The 26,623-nt window shown below is 45.9% G+C and overlaps 1 protein-coding gene across 1 annotated transcript in view; it reads right to left on the bottom strand.

Annotated features, from left to right (window-relative positions):
- Nucleotides 1-345: 345 nt before the first annotated feature.
- LOC144603170 (zinc-binding protein A33-like) overlaps nucleotides 346-26,623 on the bottom strand; it is a 42,861-nt gene continuing 16,583 nt past the window's right edge. Inside the window, exons 5-6 of the mRNA XM_078416337.1 lie at nucleotides 4,094-4,209; nucleotides 346-1,290 (exon numbers count right to left, since the gene is read on the bottom strand). Coding sequence (XP_078272463.1) covers nucleotides 761-1,290; nucleotides 4,094-4,209 — 646 coding nt within the window. The 3' untranslated portion in view covers nucleotides 346-760. The remainder of the gene's footprint in view (nucleotides 1,291-4,093; nucleotides 4,210-26,623) is intronic.

Below are 26,623 nucleotides of genomic sequence, written 5' to 3'. Positions count from 1 at the left end.
TACGTTCTCCCCGTGTTCTGTAGTTTCCTCTCACACTCCAAAGAGGTGTAGATTTGTAGGTCAATTGGCTTGGTAAAGTGCAAATTGTCCCTAGTGTGTGTAGGGTAGTGTTAATGTGCGGGGGTCGCTGGTCGGTGCGGACTCGGTGGGCCGAGGGGCCTGTTTCCGCGCTGTATCTCCAATCTAAACTAAAGCAAACTAAACTGCTGTCTCCCCGTTCAGTAGATTTCAAAAGAATTCAAAAGCAAGCTGCACAGTTCAAGTAATTTTGAGTTTATTTCAATTACAGTATTGGAAGTAACAATGCACATCATTCAAATAAACGCAAACTTTCAATTAGCTTGTCGTGTGTGTCAATGGTTGTGTACATTTTCCAAATCACTGAAGTAACATGAACTGTATCTATTACATTGAACTAGTCATTGAACGGAGTTAATAATACCGTAACGACTTTTGCCGAGAAGGGTCCAATCCCATTACATTAAAAAAATATTTTCACAAAAGTAATTTCTGTTCCGTTGCCGGACGCGGTTAGCGCGTTAAAATGAACGGATCGACAGCTCTGAATCCACTTGCTGTTTATTACTCTCTTCCCACATTTACATTCCCCCTGGTTTTATTTCCGCGCTCACTGGGGTTTTTACGACGCGGAATTTGGGGATTAAACGGGAGCCGTTCAGCGTCGACCTGTTGTCCACCGGGTTTCTGCCCCACAGCCCCTGAGCCCCGCTCCTGACGCCGGTCCCGGGACCCGACCCTTTTACACACCCGGAGCGGAACCGGAGCAGATTCTCAGCCACTTACTATCCCAAGGCACGAAGAAAGGATAAAGTTTCTCCGTGAATTTATTCCCAGTGAAGGTGTGGAGATGGGACTTGGTGGCCGCGTCGTAAAATGAAACTGTCCCGGACTCGTAACTGAGATTAACTCCCACCCTCCCGGGGACGGGACGGGCGGGGAGACGGGATGGAGGGGAGGTGAGTGCATCAAACCCGTCACCCACCCGCCTGATGCTCCAGACTCCAGTCTCCGGGGTCAGTGTGACCGGTCCCTTCCTCTCCACAGACTCTGCGGCGACTCCCAGACTCCAGCACCGACTCCCCGCCACCTTCACCTCCCAGTAATGTCTCCCTGATGTGAATCCTTCCGATCCCAGCACACACCCACTGACTGTAAACCTCTTCCCGATGTCAGGGAGACTCTTCCGGGTCTTGGTCAGTCTCACCCTCTTCCGATCCTCAGACACCTCGAGCCCCGGACCCGCTGTTTCCACATCCAGGGTGACGGAGACTGGGGGGAGAAGCAGAGAATCAGAGAGTCCCCGGGGGTCGGGGGGAGACTCGGGCAGCGCGGCCCCGGGACCGGGGGAGAGGCCGCTCGGCCTCAGGCACAGGCGGGCGGACAACTGAAACCCTGCCCGGGGTTTCACCCACAACCACATCGGGTGGACAACAGACATCTCTCCTGGAGTTTTTATCTGGGGATGGAGAGGGGGATTTCGTGAGGTGGGGGAGGGTGAACGAGGAGGACGAGTATGGAGAGTGAGGAGGATTGTGAGATTGCGGTGGGGAAGGGGGAATGAAGCGGGTTATTCAGATATGGAGGCAGATCGGAGCAGGAGGATATTGAGGTGAGCGGTAATATGAGGTTGTTAAAGAGGAGGTAGAGGTGGGTGGTGGGGTCGTCATGATCATAATGAATGGGGGCACACGAGGGGCCAGATGACCTGCCCCTGGTTCTTTGAGTGGAGGATGAGAGAGAGGCAGGGGTGGCTTGGACCATGGAAGGAAGCAGAGGTTGAATGATCGGGTGTTGGACAGAATGGGGGGAGACTTGTGGTTGTGGGGTCGTTGAAAGAGGATTCAAGGGTGGATTTGATGGGTGTGTACAACTGACACACTGATCTCATTGTGAACCAATATATGACGTTCACTGAGGGACTTGACAATGTTCCGCATGTAAGGCTGGTCCAGAAAGCGAGGGCAGGTGGGATCCAAGGCGAGCTGGTGAAATGGATCCACAATTGGCTTGGTGGTTGGAGGTAGAAGGTAGCGGTAGAAGGGTGATTTTTCTGGTTGGAGGTCTGTGGCTGGTGGTGTGCAGCAGAGATCGGTGCTGCAACCTTTGCTGTTTATGTTATATGATCATGGCTTGGATGTGAATGTGGGAGGTGTGATTAGTAAGTTTGTGGAGGAAGCAAAAATTGTGGATAGTGGGGAATGTTGTCAAAGTCTGCAGCAGGATGCAGGGTAATTATCTAAACCTTATTCGCATGCAGAGAAATCAAATCACGAGAGTACAGGTTTAGTTTGAGAGCAAGGAATTTAAAAGTATATCTGAGATTTAGGTTTTACTAGATCAAGTGGACCCGTTAGGCCCAAACCTCTTCTGCACTGCAGCACCCACCCCTCCCCCCCACTCCATCCCCCTCAACCCCCTTTATTTTCCCTCCTCCCCTTCCCCCCCTCCCTCCCTCCCTCCCTTGGAGATAGATTTAAAATTTAATATGTGAATAACTTTAAAAATATAACACTGATTTCATTGAAACTTCTTCCATTAGCACCAAAGGGACGACGGTGAGTAAGGTGGGTCTAAAATTGTTGCACTATCGTGTACCTTTTTGTTTGTAGTTCAGGAACGAACAAACAAACAAACAAACGAGAGGTTTAGTACATAGATTTACACTGACAGTGGGTGATATCTGGAACATGCTACAGAGGAGGTGGTGGAGTGAGATATAATCAATATATTGGAGGTACTTAAATAGGTGAGGTGCAGTAGAATGCCGATGGAATGTGGGCAAATCGATTAGTATAACTGGGAAAAGATGGTCGTGGACACAATGGGCCGAAGGGCCAGACTCTGTAATGTACAACCATGGCTCTCAGCTCCAAGAGCACTGAATGACTGAGTCTCCACAGCCACCGGTGCAGGGTCGTTCCCTAGTCTCTGCGTGCAGTAATGTCTCCTTATCTCTGTCCTACACGGTGCGGCCCACATTCTGAGAGAGTTCTCGCTCTCCAGACCCCTCTGACAGGGGAACCATCCTCCCTGCATCCAGCCCACTGAGCCCTGTGAGGACTCTATGTTTCACCGAGATCTCCTCTAATACACCCAAACGCTCGAGTTCACAGGCTTAGTCTACCCAATCTCACCCCGCACAGCAAAATCATTGTCCCAGGGACAAGTATGGTCAATCTTTGCCGCATTCAACTCTGTGTAAGGTTTATCATGCTGTAGGTATGAAAAAAACTAAAGATCACAAGAAAATAGCTGGAGGAGTAGGCTCCACTCCTCAGTCCGGCTCCGCCATTCAATGTGATCCTGACTGATCTAAGATGGCACCAATTCCTGTTCTCCATAACCGCCAATTCCTCGATCCTTCAAATATCCATCTGTGTTCACTTTGCCTATTCCAATAATCTGACCTATCACTACCTCCTAGGGCAGAACATTTCAGATGTTCACTGCTGTTTATGTTTTATTTCTAAGGCTTGGATGTGAATGTCGGAGGTATGATTAGCAATTTGATAGCAGCAACCTCTATGGTCGGCTGATCAGGAAGGCTGGAACGTATGGAATCCAGGGTAGTTAGCCAATGGGTAAACATGTGGCCTGAAGGTGGGAGACAGGGGGCAGAGGGAGAGTGTTGTTTTTCAGACTGGAGGCCTGTCGCAAGTGGTGCACCATAATGCTCAATGCTGTCTCCACTGTTGGTCCCTATTCATACAAATGATTAGATAAATGATGTGTATGTGGGTGGCATGGCCAGCAGGTTTGTGGATGAGACTAAAATTCATGAGACATCGTGGAGAGTGAAGAAGGTTGTCTAAGATTAAACTGGTCATAATGAACTGGGCCAATGGACTGAGGAGTGGGAGATGCAGTTTTCTAAACTTCGAGGGCATCGGTTTAAGTTGTGAAGGGGAAAGTCTAAAATGTTCTTGAACGGCAACGTTTTCAGGCACTGGGTGGCAGAGAGATAGCTGCTATCGGAGGTGTAGAGGCGAATACAATTTCTCTCGGCAATGTTTGCATCTGTGTTGCTAAAAGGCGTTATAAACAAGAAGAGAGGAAACTGGACAGGTTTTACCTCGCTTAATGGCAGATGTTTCTCTCCACAGCGTGTTCATCAAAAAGTGCTGATGGAATTTTTCAATCGACAAGGCACCGTCTGTCACTGTGAGTGTTCTATCTTCATCACTAATCCTGCAAGTATTTAGCAGCTGGTTATAAACTGAGCCTCAACAATTTCTTTGAGCTTTTACACACAAACATGCAGTATTTCAGTAAAGAGCATGTCCTACCTCCTCTTCCTCCCAGCTTCCTAAACGACTCCCAGTTATTCTAAACGACAACATTTAAGAATTCTTGGAGTTAAAGAAGGTAAAGAGAAAGCTAAAAACCTTCGTGACTTTACTGCTGAGCTGTTACAAGAAGTTTTGAAAATGGATTCAAAGCCCTTGCTGGATCGAGCCCACAGAGCACGGCCAGGTGCTAACGCCCCTCCAAGGCATTTGATACTGAAGGTGCATTATCCTCACGTTTTAGAAGATATGCTGTCGAGAATTGCTAGCAACAGAACTTTATCATTTCAAGGCGATGAGATTCGCATCTTCAGAGATTACCCTGCTGAGGTGGTCAAGAAAAGAGCACTGTTCAATTATCTATTCTTAGGAAGATCCCATCGCTCAGATTTGGTATGTTGTATCCAGCAAAACTCCGAGTTACCTACAATCAAATAGAATCCTTTTTTATTGACCACAATAAAGCACTGGAATTCGCTCGGGAGATCGAAAGGTCGCTGAAGGGTTGAATATGACTTCACGGCTTTATTAATTGGCAGACAACTGATTGGACTTTAAGATATTAAAACCTAAAGATTTAAGCTTAGTGTATATACTATACGAATATTAACCGTAACTAATTACTATTAATCAAAAAACATATATATTATTATTAATCATTACTAATAAGAAGTACAAGTAATATTTGATTTACGTAAACTTTACTTCGAACACTTAATTAATATACCTTAGACAGAAAAATCGATTTATTATAGACTAATTAGTTTCGGGCCTGCCCCGTTTAACTCTCTTTTATTAAAAAAACCAACTTCGTTAAAAAACGGAGCTAGTATTATTATTTTTTAACATCCCACGGAAGTCCTTAGATTTTTTTGTCACCTTAGGGTGGCTATCACTAACTGCACTAATTGTAGTTGTAGTTTTAGTTGTTTCTTTCTTTTTCCTGCACTCTTTTAACCTTTTATATATTAATTTTTTTTTTAGATTCAATTTTTATTATTATGTCATTTTTCAGAATTTATATACCTTTGGGAGATATTTCCGGGAGACATTCTACGTAGTACAAAAGATCATCCACCCTTCATTCAAGAAAAATGTTGTAGTTCGGGTGCCAGGCCATTTGCTTTATTATAGACTATTTATCGGTTAAGATGCAAGATACTACTATGAAAACAGGGGGTAAAGGTATTACATTTTGTAGTTGGAATGTCAAGGGTATTAATAAACCAATTAAAAGAGGTAAAGTACTTTCACATTTAAAATCTATTGATGCTGATATAATGTTCCTTCGGGAAACTCATCTAAAAAATGTAGCACATAATAGATTGAAAGGCAAATGGATTGATAAATTATTTCACTCATCATTTCCCTTTAAATCAAGAGGTGTTGCCATTTTAATTCGTAAGGGTATACCATTTATACATACTTCCTCTATAGTTGACATTGAAGGTAGATATGTTATATTAGTGGGAGAACTATATTCTACAAAATTGATATTGGTGAATGTCTATGCACCAAATTTTGATAATCCGTTATTTTTTTTTAAAAAATTTAATACCATTCCAGAATTTGGACAATATAACTTGATAATTGGAGGAGATTTAAATTGTACATTAGATCCTTATTTGGATAGATCGTCAACTCAAAGGAAAACAAAATCCAAGTCGTGTGAATTATTAAACTCTTATATAAATAGTGCAAATATAAAAGATGTTTGGAGAATTGAAAACCCTTCAGGCCGAGAGTATTCATTTTATTCACCAGTGCATAAAACTTACTCAAGAATTGACTATTTCTTGATGGACTCGAAACTTATTCCTTATACGTATAATTCAAAATATCATAATATTATTATATCCGATCATGCCCCTTTAACATTTAGGGTAAAACTCCAAGGAGTAATGGGGAAACAGACCAATTGGAGATTTAATCCTCAAATTTTAAATGAAACAGCATGTTATGACTATCTTAAATCGCAAATTGAAACTTTTTTTAACGCAAATGACCTCCCTGAAACACCTGCGTCCCTGCTTTGGGAAACATTTAAAGTGTTTGTGAGAGGATGTATTATTGCCTTTCAAGCGTCTCAAAACAAGAAGAAGCGGGTTGAACAACATGACCTAGAAAGTCAGATAAAACAGTTAGACATAACAAATGCCATCGCTCCCTCTAGTGAAATACATAATAAAATCGCAGCTCTCAAATATAAGTTACTCTCAGCTCATATTTTAAGGCTTTTTCAATATACTAAACAAAAACATTTTGAATTTGGAGATAAACCACAGAAATTGCTAGCACGTCAACTCCGTAAATTAGAAGATGATTCTACAATTCATAAAATTAGATCAGAAAACGGAGATTTGCTTAAACTACCCAAGGATATTAATCAGAGATTTTTGCAATTTTATCAGACATTATATTCATCAAAAATAACAGATAGCTCTGCGCAGATGCAAAATTTTTTGCAGGAATGTAACCTCCCTGGTTTGAATGTGAGTGACAGAATGGACAGATAGGGCCATTGTCAAGTAGAATGGCCCTATCTTTTCTCAGTGATGGAAAAATTTCAATTAGGTGAAAATTTTTGTTCATGGGTGAAACTTTTATATACATCCCCAACAGCTAGAATATTAACTAATCAAATGCTGTCATCCAAATTTCATTTATTTAGGGGTTGTAGACAAGGATGCCCACTATCTCCGCTTCTATTTGCCCTTGTTATAGAACCACTTGCTGAGAGTATTAGATCAAATTCAGATATTCACGGTTATAACACTAAACATACAACCAATAAAATTTCTTTATATGCGGATGATGTATTAATATACATTACAAATCCAGAAATTAGCATTCCGAATTTATTAAATCTTATAACTCAATTTGGTTCATTTTCAGGTTATAGAATTAACTGGTACAAAAGTGAAATTATGCCAATAATGGAGCACAATCCGGCCATACTTCAACAATTTCCTTTTAAAATTGCCTATGAAAAGTTTAAATATCTTGGAATTTACGTGACTAGGAAATATACTTCTTTATTTAAATTACATTTTCCTCCTTTACTTACTAAATTACACAGAAATATCCAATTTTGGAAAACACTTCCTATATCATTAGTTGGTCGTAGTAATGCTATAAAGATGATCTTTCTTCCACAGCTACTATACTTATTTCAAGCAATTCCGATCTATCTTCCAAAAAAGTTTTTTTTTTAAATCGATTCAATTATTACTAATTTTATTTGGGACTACAAGACTCATAGAATAAATAAAAGACATCTATGTAAGTCTAAAACTAATGGAGGAATTGCCTTACCTAACTTCTTATTTTATTACTGGGTGGTTAATATTAAAAATATAACCTGCTGGTTGGATGACACTGATCAACAACCGGATTGGTTAAAGATGGAGAAAGAGGATTGTTTACCATTTAACATTGGTGCGATCCTCTTAGCTCCAATAAATTTAAATAAAAAAACATATGGAGGTAATCCGATTATACACAGTGTTATCCGTACCTGGAAACAATTAAAACTTACTTTAAAACTGAGTAAATTATCTGCTTTCCTCCCTATTGCGAATAATCCTTCTTTTAAACCGTCTGCTTTAGATAGAGGATTTGCTCAATGGAAAAGTTATGGAATTAAAAGGTTGGGAGACCTTTATCATAAGGGAACTTTTCTTTCTTTTCAGGATTTACAGCAGAAGTACGGATTACATGTTAATAATTATTTTAGATATTTACAACTTAGAGAATATGTAAAACTACACATGCAAGAATATAAATTTAGAGGTCCAGAAACTCTTGATGTATGCCTGAATCGACATTATAATTCAAATAAATTAATATCCTTTATTTATAATACTCTCTTAGATACTGACATTCCGTCATCAGAATCATATAGACGAGCATGGGAGGACGAACTGAACCAACTTATAATGCAAGATATATGGGATGAAAGTTTACAACATATACACCAATGTTCATTAAATACTAGACATTCCTTAATACAATTTAAAATAATACATAGATTACATTATTCGAAGACGAAATTAAATAGGATTTTTCCTAGTATCTCTCCTATTTGTGATAAATGTCAATTTCAAGAAGCTAATTTAACTCATATGTTCGTAACTTGCATAAAAATGCAAAATTTCTAGTTGGAGATTTTTTAAATAGTTTCTAAAGTTATCGATAACCAATTGGATATGGATCCAAAATTAATTATATTAGGATTATCAGAACATACTACAACTGTACAACAAGTCAGGTACATTTTCTTGATTACAGTTTAATAACTGCGAAAAAATTAATACTTAAATTTTGGGAAAAAACAATAACCCCCACAATTAAAATGTTGACTACAGAAATGACAGAGACCCTGCATTTGGAAAAAATAAGATTTGCCTTAATTGACAAACCTGATTTATTTTTTTAAATATGGTCTCCATTTATTGAATTTTTAGAAAAGTAAATGGGTTTGACACAGGACTAAAATAAAAATTTTAAATTAAAAGTTGAAACTTGAGTTTAGGGTTAGATGTACAACTGTGGTTATTGTCTCCCGGATCTACCCCCTTTAATTTTTACAGTTATATCTTTTTTTATTTTTTTAAAATTATTCTCTCTTCCCAATAGTTTAGTTTTTTTTTTTCTTGTTTTTTTTTCTCTCTTTAAAAATTTGAAGCTATGTAAGAACTTTGTAACAAATTTGTCTTTTATTTCTATCTGTACATATGCTTTTCAAAATAAATAAATAAATAAATAAATAAATAGATAAATAAATAAATAAGCAAGTAAGTAAATAAATAAATAGATAAATAGATAAATAAATAAATAAATAAATGGGTGATAAATAGATAAATAAATAAATAAATAGATAAATAAATGAATGAATAAATAAATAGATAAATAAATAAATAAATAGATAGATAAATAAATAAATAAATAAATAAACTGAGCCTCAACGATTTATTTGAGCTTTTACACACAACCATGCAGTATTTCAGTCAAGAGCATATCCTACCTCCTCTTCCTCCCAGCTCCCTCCTGCAAGAAATAAAACACAAATCTGAGCAGACTGAGACGGGACATCCACATCCCAACAGCAGGAGTTTCACACAAATCACAACAAGCCCCAGAAATGTTCCATTGCCCAGCATTTATTGTCATCATCACAGAGACAAATATTGGATATTGCCCGAGAGATTCTACAAGTGTATTAATAGCAAAATAATAACTAGGGGGAGAATAGGTCCCTTTAAGAGCAAAAGGATAATTAGGATAGGATAGGATAGGTCCTCTTAAATGCTGGCGACCTCAAGGCATGTTAAGGTGGGTAAATTGCAGGGCTTGATGAAGTGTATCCGAGAGCAAGCCTTCAACAGATCGGTTTAACGCCGCGTAATTCTTTCCCACTAAAGAGGAACATAGGACAAACTTTCCACATGATCTTTTGATTTCCTGGAGATTTTCCATCTTTTCGGGGAAATTTCAAACATTCGCTAACTCAGTGACATGATCACAGTAACTCATCCCAAGGAGACCGCAGGCAGTGCAGAGATCCCGCAGATTATGCGGGAGGCCATTTAGTTTGGGAACAACAGCAGCACAGCTCTGGAACAGACGGAGCATTTACCCAGTTCTCAATTACTGGCAAATGCAGCATTTATTTTAGAAATATCCCCCACCATTTTGTGACTATGCAGTTTCACTTCGCCAAACTGGAGTGTCACCCCTCACCTTCAGAAACACCACACTGTCCTTTTGATCCATCTGTTGCTGCAACTTAAAGAGATCCTCCTCAATGGATTTTAAATTCTCTTCAATCTCTTCAAGTTTTTTCTCCATTGCATTTAGAATTTTCTTCTCTTCCTCCCGGATATCTGCCAGTACGCGCTGCTCTTTCTCAGTGAGAATCTGGTGCAGTTCAGCAAACTGGGATGTGATCTTGGACTGAAGGTTGTGTGACTGTTCCTGTGAAATGAAAGATGAAGATCAATATTTCATGCCACTGATTGTGTTTCCTCACGACCTTGACCATGACCATGACATTTGGCCTGTGCAATTTTGTTTGCTTTGCCAGTTTAATTCTTTGTCTAAATGCTTCTGAAATGTAGAGAGGGTAATCTTATAACCCAGCAATCCTCTACCCCCAATACAATTCCCTGCTGTCTATTCCTTTTCATGTGCCCTTTCATTCCCATTTAGCCGTCCACCACCACTATCCCAGGGATAATTGACAGTCGCCCATTGACCATTGAACCAGCGTGTATTGGGGACGTGGAAGGAATCCGACGCGGTCACAGGGGGAAGGCGTGGACCACACGGGCAGCGCCCGAGGTCAGGATCGAACCCGCTCACCAGAACTAGGAGACAGCAGCACTACTTGTGTCACTGCGCTGCCCTGTTATTACACGCGTCACAGGGATCAAACCTGCACAAGATCTGGAAATGGAAACTTAAAAGCCTCACCAGAACTCCAGAAATCTTCTCTTTCTGTTGCTGCTCCATTTGCTGGATCCCTGATTTCTTTTTCGTGAAAGATTTTATGGAAATTTTCATCTGATCCTGGAATTGTGTTTGGGAATCAGAAAATTAAATTGTTGAACAATAAAAATGGAATTAAAATGATGTGATTAAATTCGGTTTGCTTTTACCTTGTAGTTTTCAACAGCTTCTTTAACCGGCGTGAAGCGGTGATCTCTGTGTTCCCGCGCATCTCGACAAACCAGGCAGATCAGCTTCTTGTCAGTTTCACAAAACAGCTTCAGTTCTTCCTGATGTTCCTCGCAGTGAAGTTTACTCTCCTTCTCTGTCCGATTCAGGCTCAGTGTTCGAGCTTTCTCAGCCATTCTCGCCAAGGCCCGACGCACCCTGAGGGTGCGGTCTGTAAACTCCTCTCTACATTCCGGGCAGGAGTTTCTCCCCTCCTTGTCCCACCTCTGTGTGATACAGGAGCGGCAGAAGTTGTGCCCGCAGTCCAATATTACCGGATCAGTGAAGAAATCCAGGCAGATGGGACAAACTACCTCCTCGGTTAAACTCTCGACCTGGTCTTTCGAAGCCATTTTTACTCCGCGATTTCCTGGTTCAAAACGCATGTCCACTGCGCACGCCGCCGTCTAGAGGAATTAATGTAAATCTGCTGCAAGGGAGAGGTTGGGCAGGGAAGGATTTATTAATTGGAGCGCAGGAGGCTGAAGTGCATAAGACCAAGAGGTGAATAGACAGGGTGAATGCACAGTCTGTTACCCGGAGCAGTGGAATCGAGAACTAGAGGGCACAGGTTTGTGGTGAGAGGTGCAAGATTTAATCGGAACCTGATGAAAACATTTTTACACAGAAGGTCGTGGGTGTCTGGAACAAGCTGCCATAGGGGGTAAGTGAGGCTGGACAACCACGTGGAATGGGGTTGAAGCCCCGTTTCCTGAACAAAGAGGACACCTCCGAATCACCCGTCCTCCTCTTGCTCCTCCTCCCTCTCACCCCCCTCTCCTCCTCTCCCTATCCTCCTCTCCCTCTCCTCCTAATTCTCTCCCTCTCCCTGCACCTCCTCCTTCCCCTCTTCCTCTCCTTCACCAGTCCTCCTCATCCCCCACTTCCATTCCACCTCTCTCTCATCCCTCTCCTTCCCCTCTCCCCTCCTCTCCCTCGCCTCTTCCTCTCCTCCTCGCCCCTCCATTTTTCTCTCCTCCACTCCCTCTCCTCCTCTCCCTCACCCCTCCATTTCTCTCTCCTCCTCCACTCCGGGCCTCCATGGCCGCCTCTCTCCGCAGCCGCCGCCGCTCCTTGTGGAGCCGCTGCCGGGCGGGGTCGGGGCCGCCGCTGCAGGCCCGGCGGAGAGGGAGGGGGATGAGGGGGAGAGGGTGGAGGAGGGGGATGAGGAGCCGCGGCAACAGCGGGTCTCGGGTTGCCGCCGCCATCAGCGCCATGGGGTCTTGCTTCCATAATACCAGTTGCCATCAAAGCTGAAGTGAACAGTAATCAGTCGCTATGTGTAGGAAGGAATTGCAGATGCTGGTTTAAACCGAAGACAGACATAAAATGCTGGAGTAACTCAGCGGGACAAACAGCATCTCTGGAGAGAAGGAATGGGTGACGTTTCAGGTCAAGATCCTTTTTCAAACGGTCAGGATCGACCCGTGCGGAGCTGCTGATCAAAGATACTAGAGGACCACTCGACCCTTACGTAGCAGGTCATGGCGACAGTTCAGTCGGCAGAAACTTGCAGAAACATTTAAAAAGAAAAATAACTAAAATCTGTGAATTGATAGATGAGATATATTCTGCATTTTAATGGCATCATCACACATACTGTTCCCCAAAACACTGATTACACTGCGAGAGGCGGGTTTTGCCGTTGATCGGCAGACGGTTGGACAAAGGCCAGAGATGAGAAGACAGAAGGTGTGTGAAAATGATTGGGGACTTGCGAATTGCGTCCTGATCTCCAAACAGTCTTCTCCTCAGACGGCCAAAGGTTGTGCAGGTGCACTGAAGGCGCTGGTGAGTTTCACCATCAATGTCTGCCTTCCTCTGGGAAGAGGAGCGCCGGCCAGAGCACCCGAGGGTCACCATCGTTACGACCATTTTAAAGGGAGGAGACAAATCCACCCGCGGAAACTATGGAGGGTTCCCCCGCTCTCTACCACAGGGAGGGATCAGTTACACATTAAACTGTCAAGATGTGAGCGCAGGAGGCTGAAGTGCATAAGATCAAGAGGTGAATAGATAGGGTGAATGCACAGTCTGTTACCCGGAGCAGTGGAATCGAGAACTAGAGGACACAGGTTTGTGGTGAGAGGTGCAAGATTTAATCTGGAACCTGAGGAACATCATTTTCACACAGTAGGTCGTGAGTGTCTGGAACAAGCTGCCAGATGGGGTAAGTGAGGCTGGACAACAACGTAGAGTGTTGAAGCCCCGTTTCCTGAAGAAAGAGGACACCTCCGAATCACCCCTCATCCTCTTGCTCCTCCTCCCCCTCACCCCTCCTCTCCCTCTCCACCTCTCATCCTCTCCCTCCCATCTTCTCCTTCCTCCGGTCCCTCAACCACCACCCCCTCTCCTCTCCCTCTCTTCCTCTCCTACACACTGTAAATGTCTCGATTGTAATCGTGTGTAGTATTTCCGCTAACCGACTAGCACGCAACAAAAAGCTTTTCACTTTACCTCGGTACACGTGACATTAAATGAAACTAAACTATTCTTGCGGCCAGCTCTAATGGGTCCTACACTTGTGTCGCCTCCAGCTCTTCACCCCCACCCCACCTACCGCACTGGCCTAAATAAGAGTCCCGACCCGAAATGTCACCCATCACTTGTCTCCAGAGATGCTGCCTGACCCGCTGAGTTACTCCAGCATTTGTGTCCATGTTTGGTATAAACCAGCATCTGCGGTTTGTTGTTTCTACACCAAGTCTCCGTGCTTTTATGTCAGGCAGAGGGCGGCAATCAAAGTCCGACCTCGAGGATTAGGGCGAAGGAGGGAGGCAACGGGGACAGATGATCAGGGCTGTAAAAATATCAAGGTATTGGACCTTTCCAATGAAATGCACTTGCAGTATCATTAACTCCATTCGATTATCAGATTACTTCAACAGATATATCCAATGTCACTTCATTGAATTTGGACAATTTGCACAACGTGTAACATGCACAAGAATCGCATGGAAAATTTAATTTAATCTGAATTAAGTGTCTTGGTGCTTCTAATACTGTGAGATGGAAATAAACCCCAAAGCGTTTGGACTGTAAGTTTGCTTTTAAACTCTGTTTTTGGAAATTCCTGCGTGCAATTTGCAATCACAAAATTTCGCACATTCTAAAATAGTGGTTGCATTTGAAAGTTATTTTGTCAGTAAAGCACTTTGGAGTCTCCTATGTGAGAGGTGAGGATATTGTGTGAATGCATGAAGGTGCTTAGGTGCGCGAAATCGAGCTTGGAATAAACACTGTATCTCCGATGCTGAAACTGAGGTTGTGAGTGGACAAAGTAGCCGAAGATGTCCGTGGACTTGGAGTGGAAATTGGTCGCTCGCCCTTGCCCAGAAATGGAGACAGAGCCGCCGGGAAATGACAGGGGTTCGGTGGGAACCCAAGCAGAGGAAAGTAGGGACTATTTGGTAAGTACTCCCATTTAATCCCCAAATTCCACGTCGTATAACCCCAGTGAGCGCGGAAATAAAACCAGGGAGAATGTAAATAAAAGTAGGAAGAGTGAAATAAGCAGCAAGTGGAATCAGAGCTGTCCATCCGCTCATTTCAACGCGTTAACCGCATCAGGCAACTGAACAGAAATACTTTTGTGAAAATATAAAGATTGAAACAATCTCTCTTCCCGCGGGTTCAGCAGCAGCCGCGGGCGGTGGGTCCTGAGCTCTGCGCTCCCCCCGGGTCCGAAACTCCCCCCGAGTCACAACGCGACAGAAGCGGTGATGGTGCGGATTTCAACAGCGGCGTAAAGGCGAGTTTTGGGGGGGGGGGGGGGGGGCAGGTGGAGATAGGAGGATGGAATGAAATCGGATATTCCCTGATGTGAGAGAAGGCAAAGTGAATATTGGAGATGGTAGATACAAGAAATCTGTTGAAATAGTTTGAGAAAAAAAGTGCTGGAGGAACGCAGCGGGCCAGGCAGCATCTGTGTAGGGAAATGGACAAACCACTCTTCGGGGTCGGGACCCTTCTTTGTTCTGAAGTAGGAATTCCAAGAGCTCTCTTTTTCAGTCAGAGAGTTGTGAATCTGTGGAATTCTCTACCTCAGAAGGCAATGGAGTCCAATTCTTATAGAAACATATAAAATTCTTAAGGGGTTGGAGAGGCTGGATGCGGGAAGATTGTTCCCGATGTTGGGGGAGTCCAGAACCAGGGGTCACAGCTTAAGGATAAGGGGGAAGTCTTTTAGGACCGAGATGAGAAAACATTTCTTCACACAGAGAGTGGTGAGTCTGTGGAATTCTCTGCCACAGAAGGTAGTTGAGGCCAGTTCATTGGCTATATTTAAGAGGGAGTTAGATGTGGCCCTTTTTGCTAAAGGGATCAGGGGGTATGGAGAGAAGGCAGGTACAGGCTACTGAGCTGGATGATCAGCCATGATCATATTGAATGGCGGTGCAGGCTCGAAGGGCCGAATGGCCTACTCCTGCACCTATTTGCTATGTTTCTATGTTTCTATGAATGTATTCAAGAGAGAGCTAGATAGAGCTCTTAAGGATAGCGGAGTCAAGGGGTATGGGGAGAAGGCAGGAACGGGGTACTGATTGAGAATGATCAGCCATGATCACATTGAATGGCGGTGCTGGCTCGAAGGGCCGAATGGCCTCCTCCCGCACCTATTGACTATTGTCTATTGTCTATATCAGAGTGAATAAATTGGTGTTGATGTCGTTCGGAAGAGGCGGTAAATGTCTGACTCGGGAGGTGTAAATAGGAGGGAGGAGTGGAAAGGACTTGAAGGGGGAAGAATAAAGCTGAATATTGGGAGTGGGAGATACAATGGGCCTCTCGGCGTTGTTGATGGCCATGAAGAACTTGAACAGGCTTTAGACCAGGCTATTCGGCCCACATAGAACGTGGAACAGTACAATGCCAAGCTAATGTCGTTTGTTTCCTCCAGTTGCTCCGGTTTCCTCCCCACATCCCAAAGACGTGCGGGTTTGCAGGTTAGTTGGCCTCTGTGAAGCAGCCCCTGTGTGCAGAGAGTGGATGAGAAAGTAGGATAACCTAGAACTATTGTGAACGGGTGATCGACGTGATAGAGGTTTTTAAAATTTTAAGAGGGACGGACAGAGTTGATGTGGGTAGGCTTTTCCCTTTGAGAGTGGGGAAGATTCCAACAAGGGGACATAGCTTCAGAATTGAGGGACAAAAGTTTAGGGGTAACATGAGGGGTAACTTCTTTACTCAGAGGGTGGAGGCTGTATGGAATGGGCTTCCGGTGGAAGTGGTGGAGGCAGGCTCGATTTTATTATTGAAGAGTAAATTGGATAGGTATATGGATAAGAGGTGATTAGAGGGTTATGGTCTGAGAGCAGGTAGATGAGACTAGGTCAGAGAGAGTGGTCGGCGTGGACTGGTAGGGCCGAACTGGCCTGTTTCCGTGCTGTAGTTGTTATATGGTTATATGGTTATATGGTTCGGCGTAGATTCAGTCCCTCCACCCTGGTAGTTGTATTAGTTTCACTGTCGTCCTGGTGATTTCCATTGCCTGTAACTCATTTTCACTGAGCCAAGAGCCAACAATGGCGTGTTTCATTCATCACCGTTACTTGTTTACGTATCTTTCATTCATTTGTTCTATATCTCCCCATATCACCGACGATATCTCTCGTTTCCCTTTCCCCTGACTCTCAGTCTGAAGAAGGGTCTCGACCCGAAACGTCTCCTATTCCTGTTTTTTCAGAGATGTTGTCTGACCCAGGTGTTTTCTTCTACCTTTGGTTGGCCGAATGGCCTGTTTCCATGCTGAATGTCTACACCAAACCGTGATCTGTTAATCGGGAACAGGAGTTCTTGCACGTCTTCATCTTGCCACTGGATAGATGGCAGCAACGCCACGCAGTGCGACCACAGACCAGCTGTAACTTTGAGAATTAACTTTGACAATTGAAAAAACAGCGGGAATCTGATTTAATAAGTGACTTTTGTGATCTCTCACCACATCTGCGACCCAAACCACATGCATGGCTTAAAACGTTGAGGCTTTAAAATGTGGAATAAAAGCAGAACTTGTCCCAAATACTCAGCAGGTCAGGCAGCATCTGCGAGGTGAAACAGACCTTACATTTCAGTTCTAATACTAATGACGAATGGTGTTAAACCTGAGTCATTAACTCTGTTTATCTCTCTTCAGATGCTAACCGTCCTGCTGTTTATTTGTTGGATCTTCTGTGTTTATTTCAGATTTTCAGCATTGCGGGTTTTCTAGTTTTTCCAGTTCAATGGGCGTTTCGAATGTGAGTCTGACCATAAACTGCCAACAAAGAAACAGAAAAAGTTGTCGGCATTCAGCAGGTCGGGCAGTATACAGTGTCTGGAAAGGGAAGGGTTAATATTTCCGATGTACTGTGGAGCTGCGGATAGAGCCGCTGCCTCACAGGGCCAGGGAGCCGGGTTCGATCCTGACATCAGGTGTTGTCTGTTCAGTTTGCACGTCTTCCCTGTGACCGCATGGGTTTCCTCCGGGTGACCCGGTTCCTTCCCCCATGACAAAGACATGCCGGTTTGATAATTGCCCCAAGTGTGTTGGTGGGATAACAGAGACCAAAGTGTAAATTGGTGATCAATGGTCGGTGTGGACTCGGTACGCCGAAGGGCCTGTTTCCGTGCTGTATCTCTAAAGTAAAGTCAGCTCCACTCAGCTCCACTCTGCTCAGAAAATCAACCTTGCTCTCCCCTCAACAGAGAAAACACGACATCAATCAATACTGCACAAGAACAGGCTCTTCATGCCACAATGTCCAGCTTATGGAAGGACTGTTCAGAAGCCTGAAAACAGATGGAGATGTTCCGGAGATGGATCGGGTAGACGCACAGAATCTCTTGGCAGGAGTAGGGGATTGAAGAATGAGAAGACATAGGTTTAAGATGAGGGTGGAAAGATTTCATAGGAACGTGAGGCTAACTTTGTTCACACAAAGTGTGGGGGTTTACCTCAGTTACGAGTCCGGGACAGTTTCATTTTACGACGCGGACACCAAGTCCCATCTCCACACCTTCACTGGGAATAAATTCACTGAGAAACGTTATCCTTTCTTCGAGCTTTCTTGGGATGGAAACTGCCTGAGAATCTGCTCCGGTTCCACCCCGGGTGTGTAAATGGGTCGGGTCCCGGGACCGGCGTCAGGAGCGGGGCTCAGGGGATGTGGGGCAGACACCCCGTGGACAACAGGTCGGCGCTGAACGGCTCCTGTTTAATCCCCAAAGTCCGCGTCGTAAAAACCCCAATGAGCTCGCAAATAAAACCAGGGGGAATGTAAATGTGGGAAGAGAGAAATAAATGGCAAGTGGAATCAGAGCTGTCGATCCGTTCATTTCAACGCGTTTCACACGACTGTGCACCTGGTGTCACCAGGAATAGAGGATGCAGTAGATGAAGTGACCGTGAACCTCTGTCTCATTTGGAAAAACGGCTGGGATCCCAGGATGGAGCTGAGCGGGAAGGTACTGTAAATGCAGTCAATTCAGTTTAGTTTATTGTCACGTGTCCCGGGCTACAGTGAAAAGCTTTTGTTGGGTGCATCCAGTTTGCAGAAAATCAAGCCATTTCCACTGTATAGATACATGAGATGGGAGGAATGTTTAGTGCAAGGCAACGCTAGTAAAGTCCGATGTATGATAGTCCGAGGGTCACCAAATAGGTAGATAGTAGTTCAGCACTGCTCTCTGGTAGGATAATTCAGTTGCCTGATAACAGATGGGAAGACACTGTCCCTGAATTTGGAGGTGTAGATCTTACTAGTGGCCTGCACATTTGTATCTAATCCTATATTTAATACCCTCATGTACCCAAGCAATTGTACCAAACGCCTTCGTCACCACCCTGCCCATCCCTGTTGCAATTTTCATCGAGCTGTGCGTCTGCATTCCAATATCTCTCTCGTCTGCTAAAAATAACTCAGGGCGTAACTTTTTAATGTGTATAATCTGCCCTGGCCTGTCTTGGCAACTTGCATCATCTTTCTCCCAGTTAAATAAATCAGTCTTTAATCCGCCTATTGGCCCAGTTCATGAATATCTTGTTCTATTCCAGAGAAATAGATTCACTCTCCAAATGTCACCAGAGAAACATAAAAACGTAGAAACACAGAAAATAGGTGTAGGTGTATGCCATTCGGCCCTTCGAGGCAGCACCGCCATTTAATTTGTTCATGGATGATCATCCACAACCAGTACCCTGTTCCTGCTATCTCCCCATATCCTTTGATTCCGTTAACCCGAAGAGCTATATCTAACTCTCTCTTAAATACACCCAGTGAATCGGCATCCATTCCCTTCTATGGCGGAGAATTCCACAGATTCACAACTCTCCTGGTGAAAAGGTACTCCCTCATCTCAGTCCGAATTGGCCGACCCCTCATTCTTCAAGTGTGACCCCTGGTTCTGGACTCCCCCAGAATCGGGAACATCTTTCCTGCATTCACCAGGTCTAATCCGCTATGAATTTTATATTTCTACCAGAATGAGGTGGCTGTCCTGCCTCTTCCACTCTCCTAATCCCCCCCCCTCCTCATTGGCCGCCGCTCCCGTCAATCGGGCGGGTCCCGCCCCCCGGCGGCCATCTTGGGCGCGGCAAGTGGAAAAGGGATTTAATGGATTTATTAAAGTTTAAAACATCAAGAACTGTTAAAATATAACACCAATTTGAACGAAACGTGCTACTTGAAACATTATCCTGGGCATAATCTCTAACAACTCTCATTCAGATTGAAGCTATATTTTGAAAGCTAGAGAGATTTTAAAGTTTTAAAATTTCATTTCTAACCCATTTCTTGAAGGTCTTCAGCGTGTGACGTCACAATGGCACCCGTGCGCCTGTGACGGATGACCTCGCGACCCCCCCCCCCCCCCCCCCCCCCCCCGGACCTTTACCAAATGTGCCCACCCGGACCTTTAACTAATGCGCCCCCCCCCCCCCGGACCTTTGGGCAATGCGCCGCCCACCCCTCCCGGACCTTTAACTAATGCGCTCCGCCCCCCCCTACCTTTAACTAATGCGCTCACCGCCCCCCCCCCGCCCAGAGTACCGCCATCCGTCCCGGCATGCCTCGCGCCTGACATTCCTCAGATCGGGCCGCGCTGACCGCCGGGAGGTGTCGTCGCCTCTCCCGCTCCGAGAAAGGAGGGGGGGGGGGCACCCACCTGATTGACGGCAGTGCCGTGCTCAGTGCCTTCCAGTGGGTGTAGGGGAGGGGAGTGGGGGTGGGGGCGAAGTAGAGAGTCGGGGTGGAGGGGAGGAGAGAGTGGGGATGGGGGGGTTGAGTGAGGATGGGGGAAGGGGGTCGGAGAGAGTGGGAGTGAGGGGAGGAAGGGTGGGGGGAAGGGGGACTGGGTGTGGGGGGCAGTTGAGGGTTGGGGTGGGAGGGATGGTGGTCGGGGTAACAGAGTGGGGGTGTGGGGGAAGGGGGAAGTGCGGGGCAGGGGAGTGTGTGGGTGGGGAAGAGGGGAGAATGGGGGGAGGGGTTGGGGGTGGAGAGAGTGGGGCTGGGGGGAGAATGGGGGTGGTGAGGAGGGCAGATTGGGGGTGGGGGTAGAGTGGGGTGCGGGCAGGGAGAGTGGGGGTAGGGGGAGGGGGAGGGGGGTGGGGGCGAATGGGGGACTGGTGAGGCGGAGGGGGAATAGAGGTGGGGAGGGGGAAATGGGGGTGGAAGCAGGGCTATGTTGAGTGGGGGTATGGGAGGGGCAAGTGGGGGAGAGGCAAGTGGAGGTGGGGGAAGGGGAGGTGCAAGTGGGGGTGGGTAGGGGGGATGGAGTGGGTCAGTGGGGAAGGCGGGGGGATAAGGGGGATTGAGTGGGAGGTTGAGGGTGGTACAATACAGGAGAGGCTTTGGGTCCAGGGCTCACTCAGTGACACCCTCTCCCCTTCCCTTTCCCACCTCTACGCGGAATGGGCCCAACGGGTCCACTTGGTCTAGTTATAAATAAAAGTAAAGACAAGAATAAATTGTCATAAGTTTTCTGTGTATTCTTAACTGTTACTGTTGACTCGTCTGCTGCGAGCAGTGCTGGTTGTGCAGTCTCACAGCAGCGAGAAGGAAGGACATCCTATATCTCTCCTTCACTCACTTGGGGTGAAGGAGTCTGTCACCGAAGGAGCTACTCAGTGCAGTGACAGTGTCCTGCATGGGGTGGGAGTCCTTGCCCAGCAGCGATGTTAACTTTGCCCCAAGTGGTCAGGATGGGGGTACACACATCTAGCTCCCTCACCCTGAACATAGGATCCCCCCAGGGTTGCGTACTTAGCCCCTACTGTACTCCCTGTACACACATGACTGTGGGGCCAGGTTCAGCTCAAACTCCATCATCAAGTTTGCTGATGACACTGTGGTGGTGGGCCGGATCTCCAACAACGATGAGAAGGCCTACCGGGAGGAGGTGGCTGATTTGGCACTCTGGTGTCAGGACGATAGCCTCCTCTTGAATGTCACTAAAACTAAGGAGCTGATTGTGGACTTTAGAAGGGCTAAACATCCAAGGATGTACACGCCACTGGAGATAAATGGGTCTACTGTGGATAGGGAGTCCGCATCACAGAGGATCTGACATGGGCAACGCACATTGCCGCACTGCTGGGTAAGGCAAAGCAGCGCCTTTACCACCTTAGACAGCTGAGGAAATTCAGAGTGTCTCTGAGGATCCTTCATTGCTTCTCCTCTGGGGCTGCAGAGAGCATCCTGTCCGGCAACATTACAGTCTGGTTTGGGAACAGCTCTGCCCAGGACAGGATGGCCCTGCAGAGAGTAGTGCGTTCGGCAGAACGCACCATGGGAACTACACTCGCCCCCCTGCAGGACCTATACATCAGGAGGTGCAGATCCAGAGCAAGCAAGATTATGAGGGACCCCTGCCACCCCAGTAACGGACTGTTCCAGATGCTAAGGTCAGGCAAACGCCTCCGCTGTCATGCTGTGAAAACGGAGAGGATGAGACGGAGTTTCTTCCCACAGGCCATCAGGACTGTCAACTTTTATAACTCCAGAGACAAAATTTTTGTCTACACTATAGTAACTTATTAACTTTATTTATATGCTGTAACTGTAATTCTTTTTTCTGCACAATCCGCAGGCATTGTCACTTTCATTTCACTGCACATCGTGTATGTGTATGTGACAAATAAACTTGACTTGACTTGATCCTCCTCTCTCCCACCACCTGCACTGAGTCGAGGGGGCAACCCAGGACGTAGCTGACCTTCCTGACCAGCTTGTCGAGTCTCTTCCCTTCCGCCGCTGAGATGCTGCTGCTCCAGCTGACCACTCCATATAAAATGGTTGATGCAACTACCGTGTTGTAGAAGGTCCTTAGGAGTGCCCCCAGTACTCCAAAGGACCTGAGTCTCCTTAGCAGATAAAGTCTGCTCTGGCCCTTTCTGTATAACGCATCGGTTTTTTCGGTCTAGTCCAATTTATTATTGAGGTAAACACTCAGGTACTTTTAAGAATCCACCCTCTTAAAGTCCATTCCCTGGATTTTCACCGGTGTCGGGGTGACCTGGCTGCGCCTGCAGAAATCTACCACCATCTCCCTGGTTTTCCCAGCGTTGATCCGGAGGCAGTTCTGCTGGCACCTGTGCACAAACTCATTGATCAGTTCTCTGTACACCCTGTCCTCGTCGCCCATGATGAGACCGATGATGGTAGAGTCATCAGAGAACTTCTGTAGATAGGAGTTTGCAGAGCTGTGCCTGAAGCCCGCAGTGTACAGGGTGAACATGAATGGAGGTAGCACTGTTTCCTGTGGAACCCCTGTGCTACAGACCACCCTGTCCGAGACCAGGTCCTTTGTCCTCACATACTGCGTCCAAAACAAATTCCCAGTTGCGGGTGGGAACCCGTAGGGATCATGCTCTGCCTGCCTCTCTGTAGAATGCGGAATGTCTTGTTTCAGTATGAAAATATTGTTCCTCTGGTTCCTGATTAAATCTTGCATCTCTCACCACAAACCTGTGTCCTCTAGTTCTCGATTCCACTGCTCCGGGTAACAGACTGTTCATTCACCCTGTCTATTCACCTCTTGATCTTATGCACTTCAGCCTCCTGCACTCCAATTAATAAATCCTTCCCTGCCCTACCTCTCCCTTTCGCTCGGACCCTCAAATCCTGGCACCATCTTCGTGAATCTACTCTGCAGTTGTTTCCAGCATTTTATCCTGCCTTACACTGTCCCAAGCGCTATTCTCCACTTTCGTCTATATTCAGGACAGTTTAATGTGTAACTGACCCCTCCCTGTGGTAGAGAGCGGGGGAACCCTCCATAGTTCCGCGGGTGGATTTGTCTCCTTCATTTAAAATGGTCGTAACGATGGTGACCCTCGGGTGCTCTGGCCGGCGCTCCTCTTCCCAGAGGAAGGCAGACATTGATGGTGAAACTCACCAGCGCCTTCAGTGCACCTGCACAACCTTTGGCCGTCTGAGGAGAAGACTGTTTGAAGACTGTTTGAAGATCAGGACACAATTCGCAAGTCCCCAGTCGTTTTGTCACACACCTTCTGTCTTTTCATCTCTGGCCTTTGTCCAACCGTCTGACTATCAACTACCTCTCCTGCCTCAACTCTGTCAACCTATTGCCGGCCAGGCTTTGTCAAAGAAAGGTAACTTTGAGGGCATGAGACGTGAATTGGACAAGATAGACTGGCAATTGATTCTTAAAGGGTTGACGGTGGATATGCAATGGAAGGCATTTAAAGATCGCATGAATGAACTACAACAATTGTTCATCCCAGTTTGGCAAAAGAATAAATCAGGGAAGGTAGTGCATACATGGCTAACATGGGAGATTAGGGATAGTATCAAAACAAAAGATGAAGCGTACAAATTAGCAAGAAAAAGCAGCCTACCAGAGGACTGGGAGAAATTCAGAGCCCAGCAGAGGAGGACAAAGGGCTTAATTAGGAAAGGGAAAATAGATTATGAAAGCCCAGTCTCCTGAAGAAAGTGGACACCTTCGAATCAACCCCTCCTCCTCTTGCTTCTCCTCCCCGTCACACCTTCCACAGCGGCGTAAAGGCAAGTTTGGTGGGGGGGGGCAGTTGGAGATCAGAGGGCGAATGAAATCGGAAATTCCCTGAAGTGAGAGAAGGCAAAGTGAATATTGGAAATGATAGATGCAAGAAATCTGTCGAAATTGTTAGGAAAAAAAAGTGCCAGAACGCCGCTTCCATCTATTCTGCTCGCTCACGTCTGCCCCTTCGAGAATAAACTGGACTATCTGAAGCTGGGTTTAATAACCAAACGGGAGATGAGAGACTGCTGCGCCCTGATCTTGACAGAGACGTGGTTAAACTCCTCCGTTCCCGACGTCGCTATCAGCGTGGAGAGCGAACAACATTCCGGTCGGACAGGAGCTGCGCTCTCAGTGGTAAATCCCGGGGCGGTGGTGTGTGCATTTACACTAATAACAGCTGGTGTAATAATGCCACAGTGGTCTCAAGTCATTGCTCTCCAGACATTGAGTTTTTGACAATAAAATGTAGACCCTTCTATCTGCCCAGGGAATTTACTATCATTAACATCACAGCCATGTACATCCCTCCAGTGCAAACACTAAGGAGGCCCTGAATGTCCTTTATCGCTCCATCAGTGACCTGCAAACTACACATCCAGACGGTGTTTTCATTGTTGCTTGGGACTTTAACCAGGCGAACATGAAGGCAGTTCTCCCACATTACTACCAGCATGTGGACTTTGCAACCAGGGGAGTGAACACACTGGGCCTAGCCTATACAAACATCAAGAAGGCATTCAAGGCAGTCCCCTGCCCTCACCTTGGCTCTTCAGACCATCTCTCTGTGATGCTAATTCCTGCATACAGGCCCCTGCTCAACAGAGAAAACCCCACTGTGAAGCAGGTTAGGGTCTGGCCAGAGGGAGCTATGTCAGCATTACAGGACTGCTTTGAGTGCACTGACTGGGACATGTTCAAGAAGGCTGCGACTGACAATCAACACACCAGCCTGGAGGTGTACGCTGCGTGTGTGTCTGCGTGCATGGACAAGTGCATAGAGGATGTCTGTGTCACCGAGATCATCACTACACGGGCCAACCAGAAACCCTGGATGACCAGTGAGGCACGTGCAATGCTGAGAGCAGGAAATGCGGCATTTCAAGTCAAGTCAAGTTTATTTGTCACATACACATACACGATGTGTAGTGAAATGAAAGTGGCAATGCCTGCGGATTGTGCACAAAAAATAATTACAGTTACAGCATATAAATAAAGTTAATAAAGTTAATATGGTGTAGACAAAATGTAGTCCCTGGAGTTATAAAAGTTAACAGTCCTGATGGCCTGTGGGAAGAAACTCTGTCTCATCCTCTCCGTTTTCACAGCATGACAGTGGAGGCGTTTGCCTGACTGTAGCATCTGGAACAGTCCGTTACTGGGGTGGCAGGGGTCCCTCATAATCTTACTTGCTCTGGCTCTGCACCTCCTGATGTATAAGTCCTGCAGGGGGACGAGTGTAGTTCCCATGGTGCGTTCTGCCGAACGTACTACACTCTGCAGGGCCATCCTGTCCTGGGCAGAGCTGTTCCCAAACCAGACTGTAATGTTGCCGGACAGGATGCTCTCTACAGCCCCAGAGTAGAAGCACTGAAGGATCCTCAGAGACACTCTGAATTTCCTCAGCTGTCTAAGGTGGTAAAGGCGCTGCTTTGCCTTACCCACCAGTGCGGCAATGTGCGTTGCCCATGTCAGATCCTCTGTGATGCGGACTCCCAAGTATTTAAAACTGCTCACCCTATCCACAGTAGACCCATTTATCTCCAGTGGCGTGTTCGTCCTTGGATGTTTAGCCCTTCTTAAGTCCACAATCAGCTCCTTAGTTTTAGTGACATTCAAGAGGAGGCTATTGTCCTGACACCAGAGTGCCAAATCAGCCACCTCCTCCCGGTAGGCCTTCTCATCGTTGTCGGAGATCTAAATCTGGTGACATGGTGGCACTCAGATCAGCAAGAGCCAGCCTGAACTGAGTCATCAGGTGAGCAAAGCGTGCCCATGGTCAGGAAATCCAGAGTTTCTTTCATGACCCCACCCATCTCCATCACGGACTGTTCACCGTGCTGCCCTCTGGTCAAAGGTACTGCAGCAGACGGAGCAGAACAACCAGGTTCTGCAATAGCTTCTTCCCCCGAGCCATCAGACTCTTGAATTCACAATGATCCACCAGCATTAAATTCTACAAGTAAGCTTTAGTAAATTTTTGAGATATAGGTTTCAAAGGTATTTTGTCACGTGTACCAATTAAGGTACAGTGATATGCGAATTACCATAAAGCCATACGAAAATAAAGGCAACAAGACACAGAATTACAAAAAAGTATTTCTGTTCCGTTGACGAACGCAGTTAACGCGTTGAAATGAACGGATCGACACTTCTGATTCCATTTGCTGTTTATTTCTCTCTTCCCACATTTATATTCCCCCTGGTTTTATTTCCGCGCTCACTGGGGTTTTACGACGCGGAATTTGGGGATTAAACGGGAGCCGTTCAGCGCCGACCTGTTGTCCACCGGGTTTCTGCCCCACAGCCCCTGAGCCCCGCTCCTGACGCCGGTCCCGGGACCCGACCCTTTTACACACCCGGAGCGGAACCGGAGC

Source organism: Rhinoraja longicauda, chromosome 19 (assembly GCF_053455715.1).
Source record: "Rhinoraja longicauda isolate Sanriku21f chromosome 19, sRhiLon1.1, whole genome shotgun sequence".
Lineage (NCBI taxonomy): Eukaryota > Metazoa > Chordata > Chondrichthyes > Rajiformes > Arhynchobatidae > Rhinoraja > Rhinoraja longicauda.
This window is presented reverse-complemented; position numbering and strand designations above follow the sequence as displayed.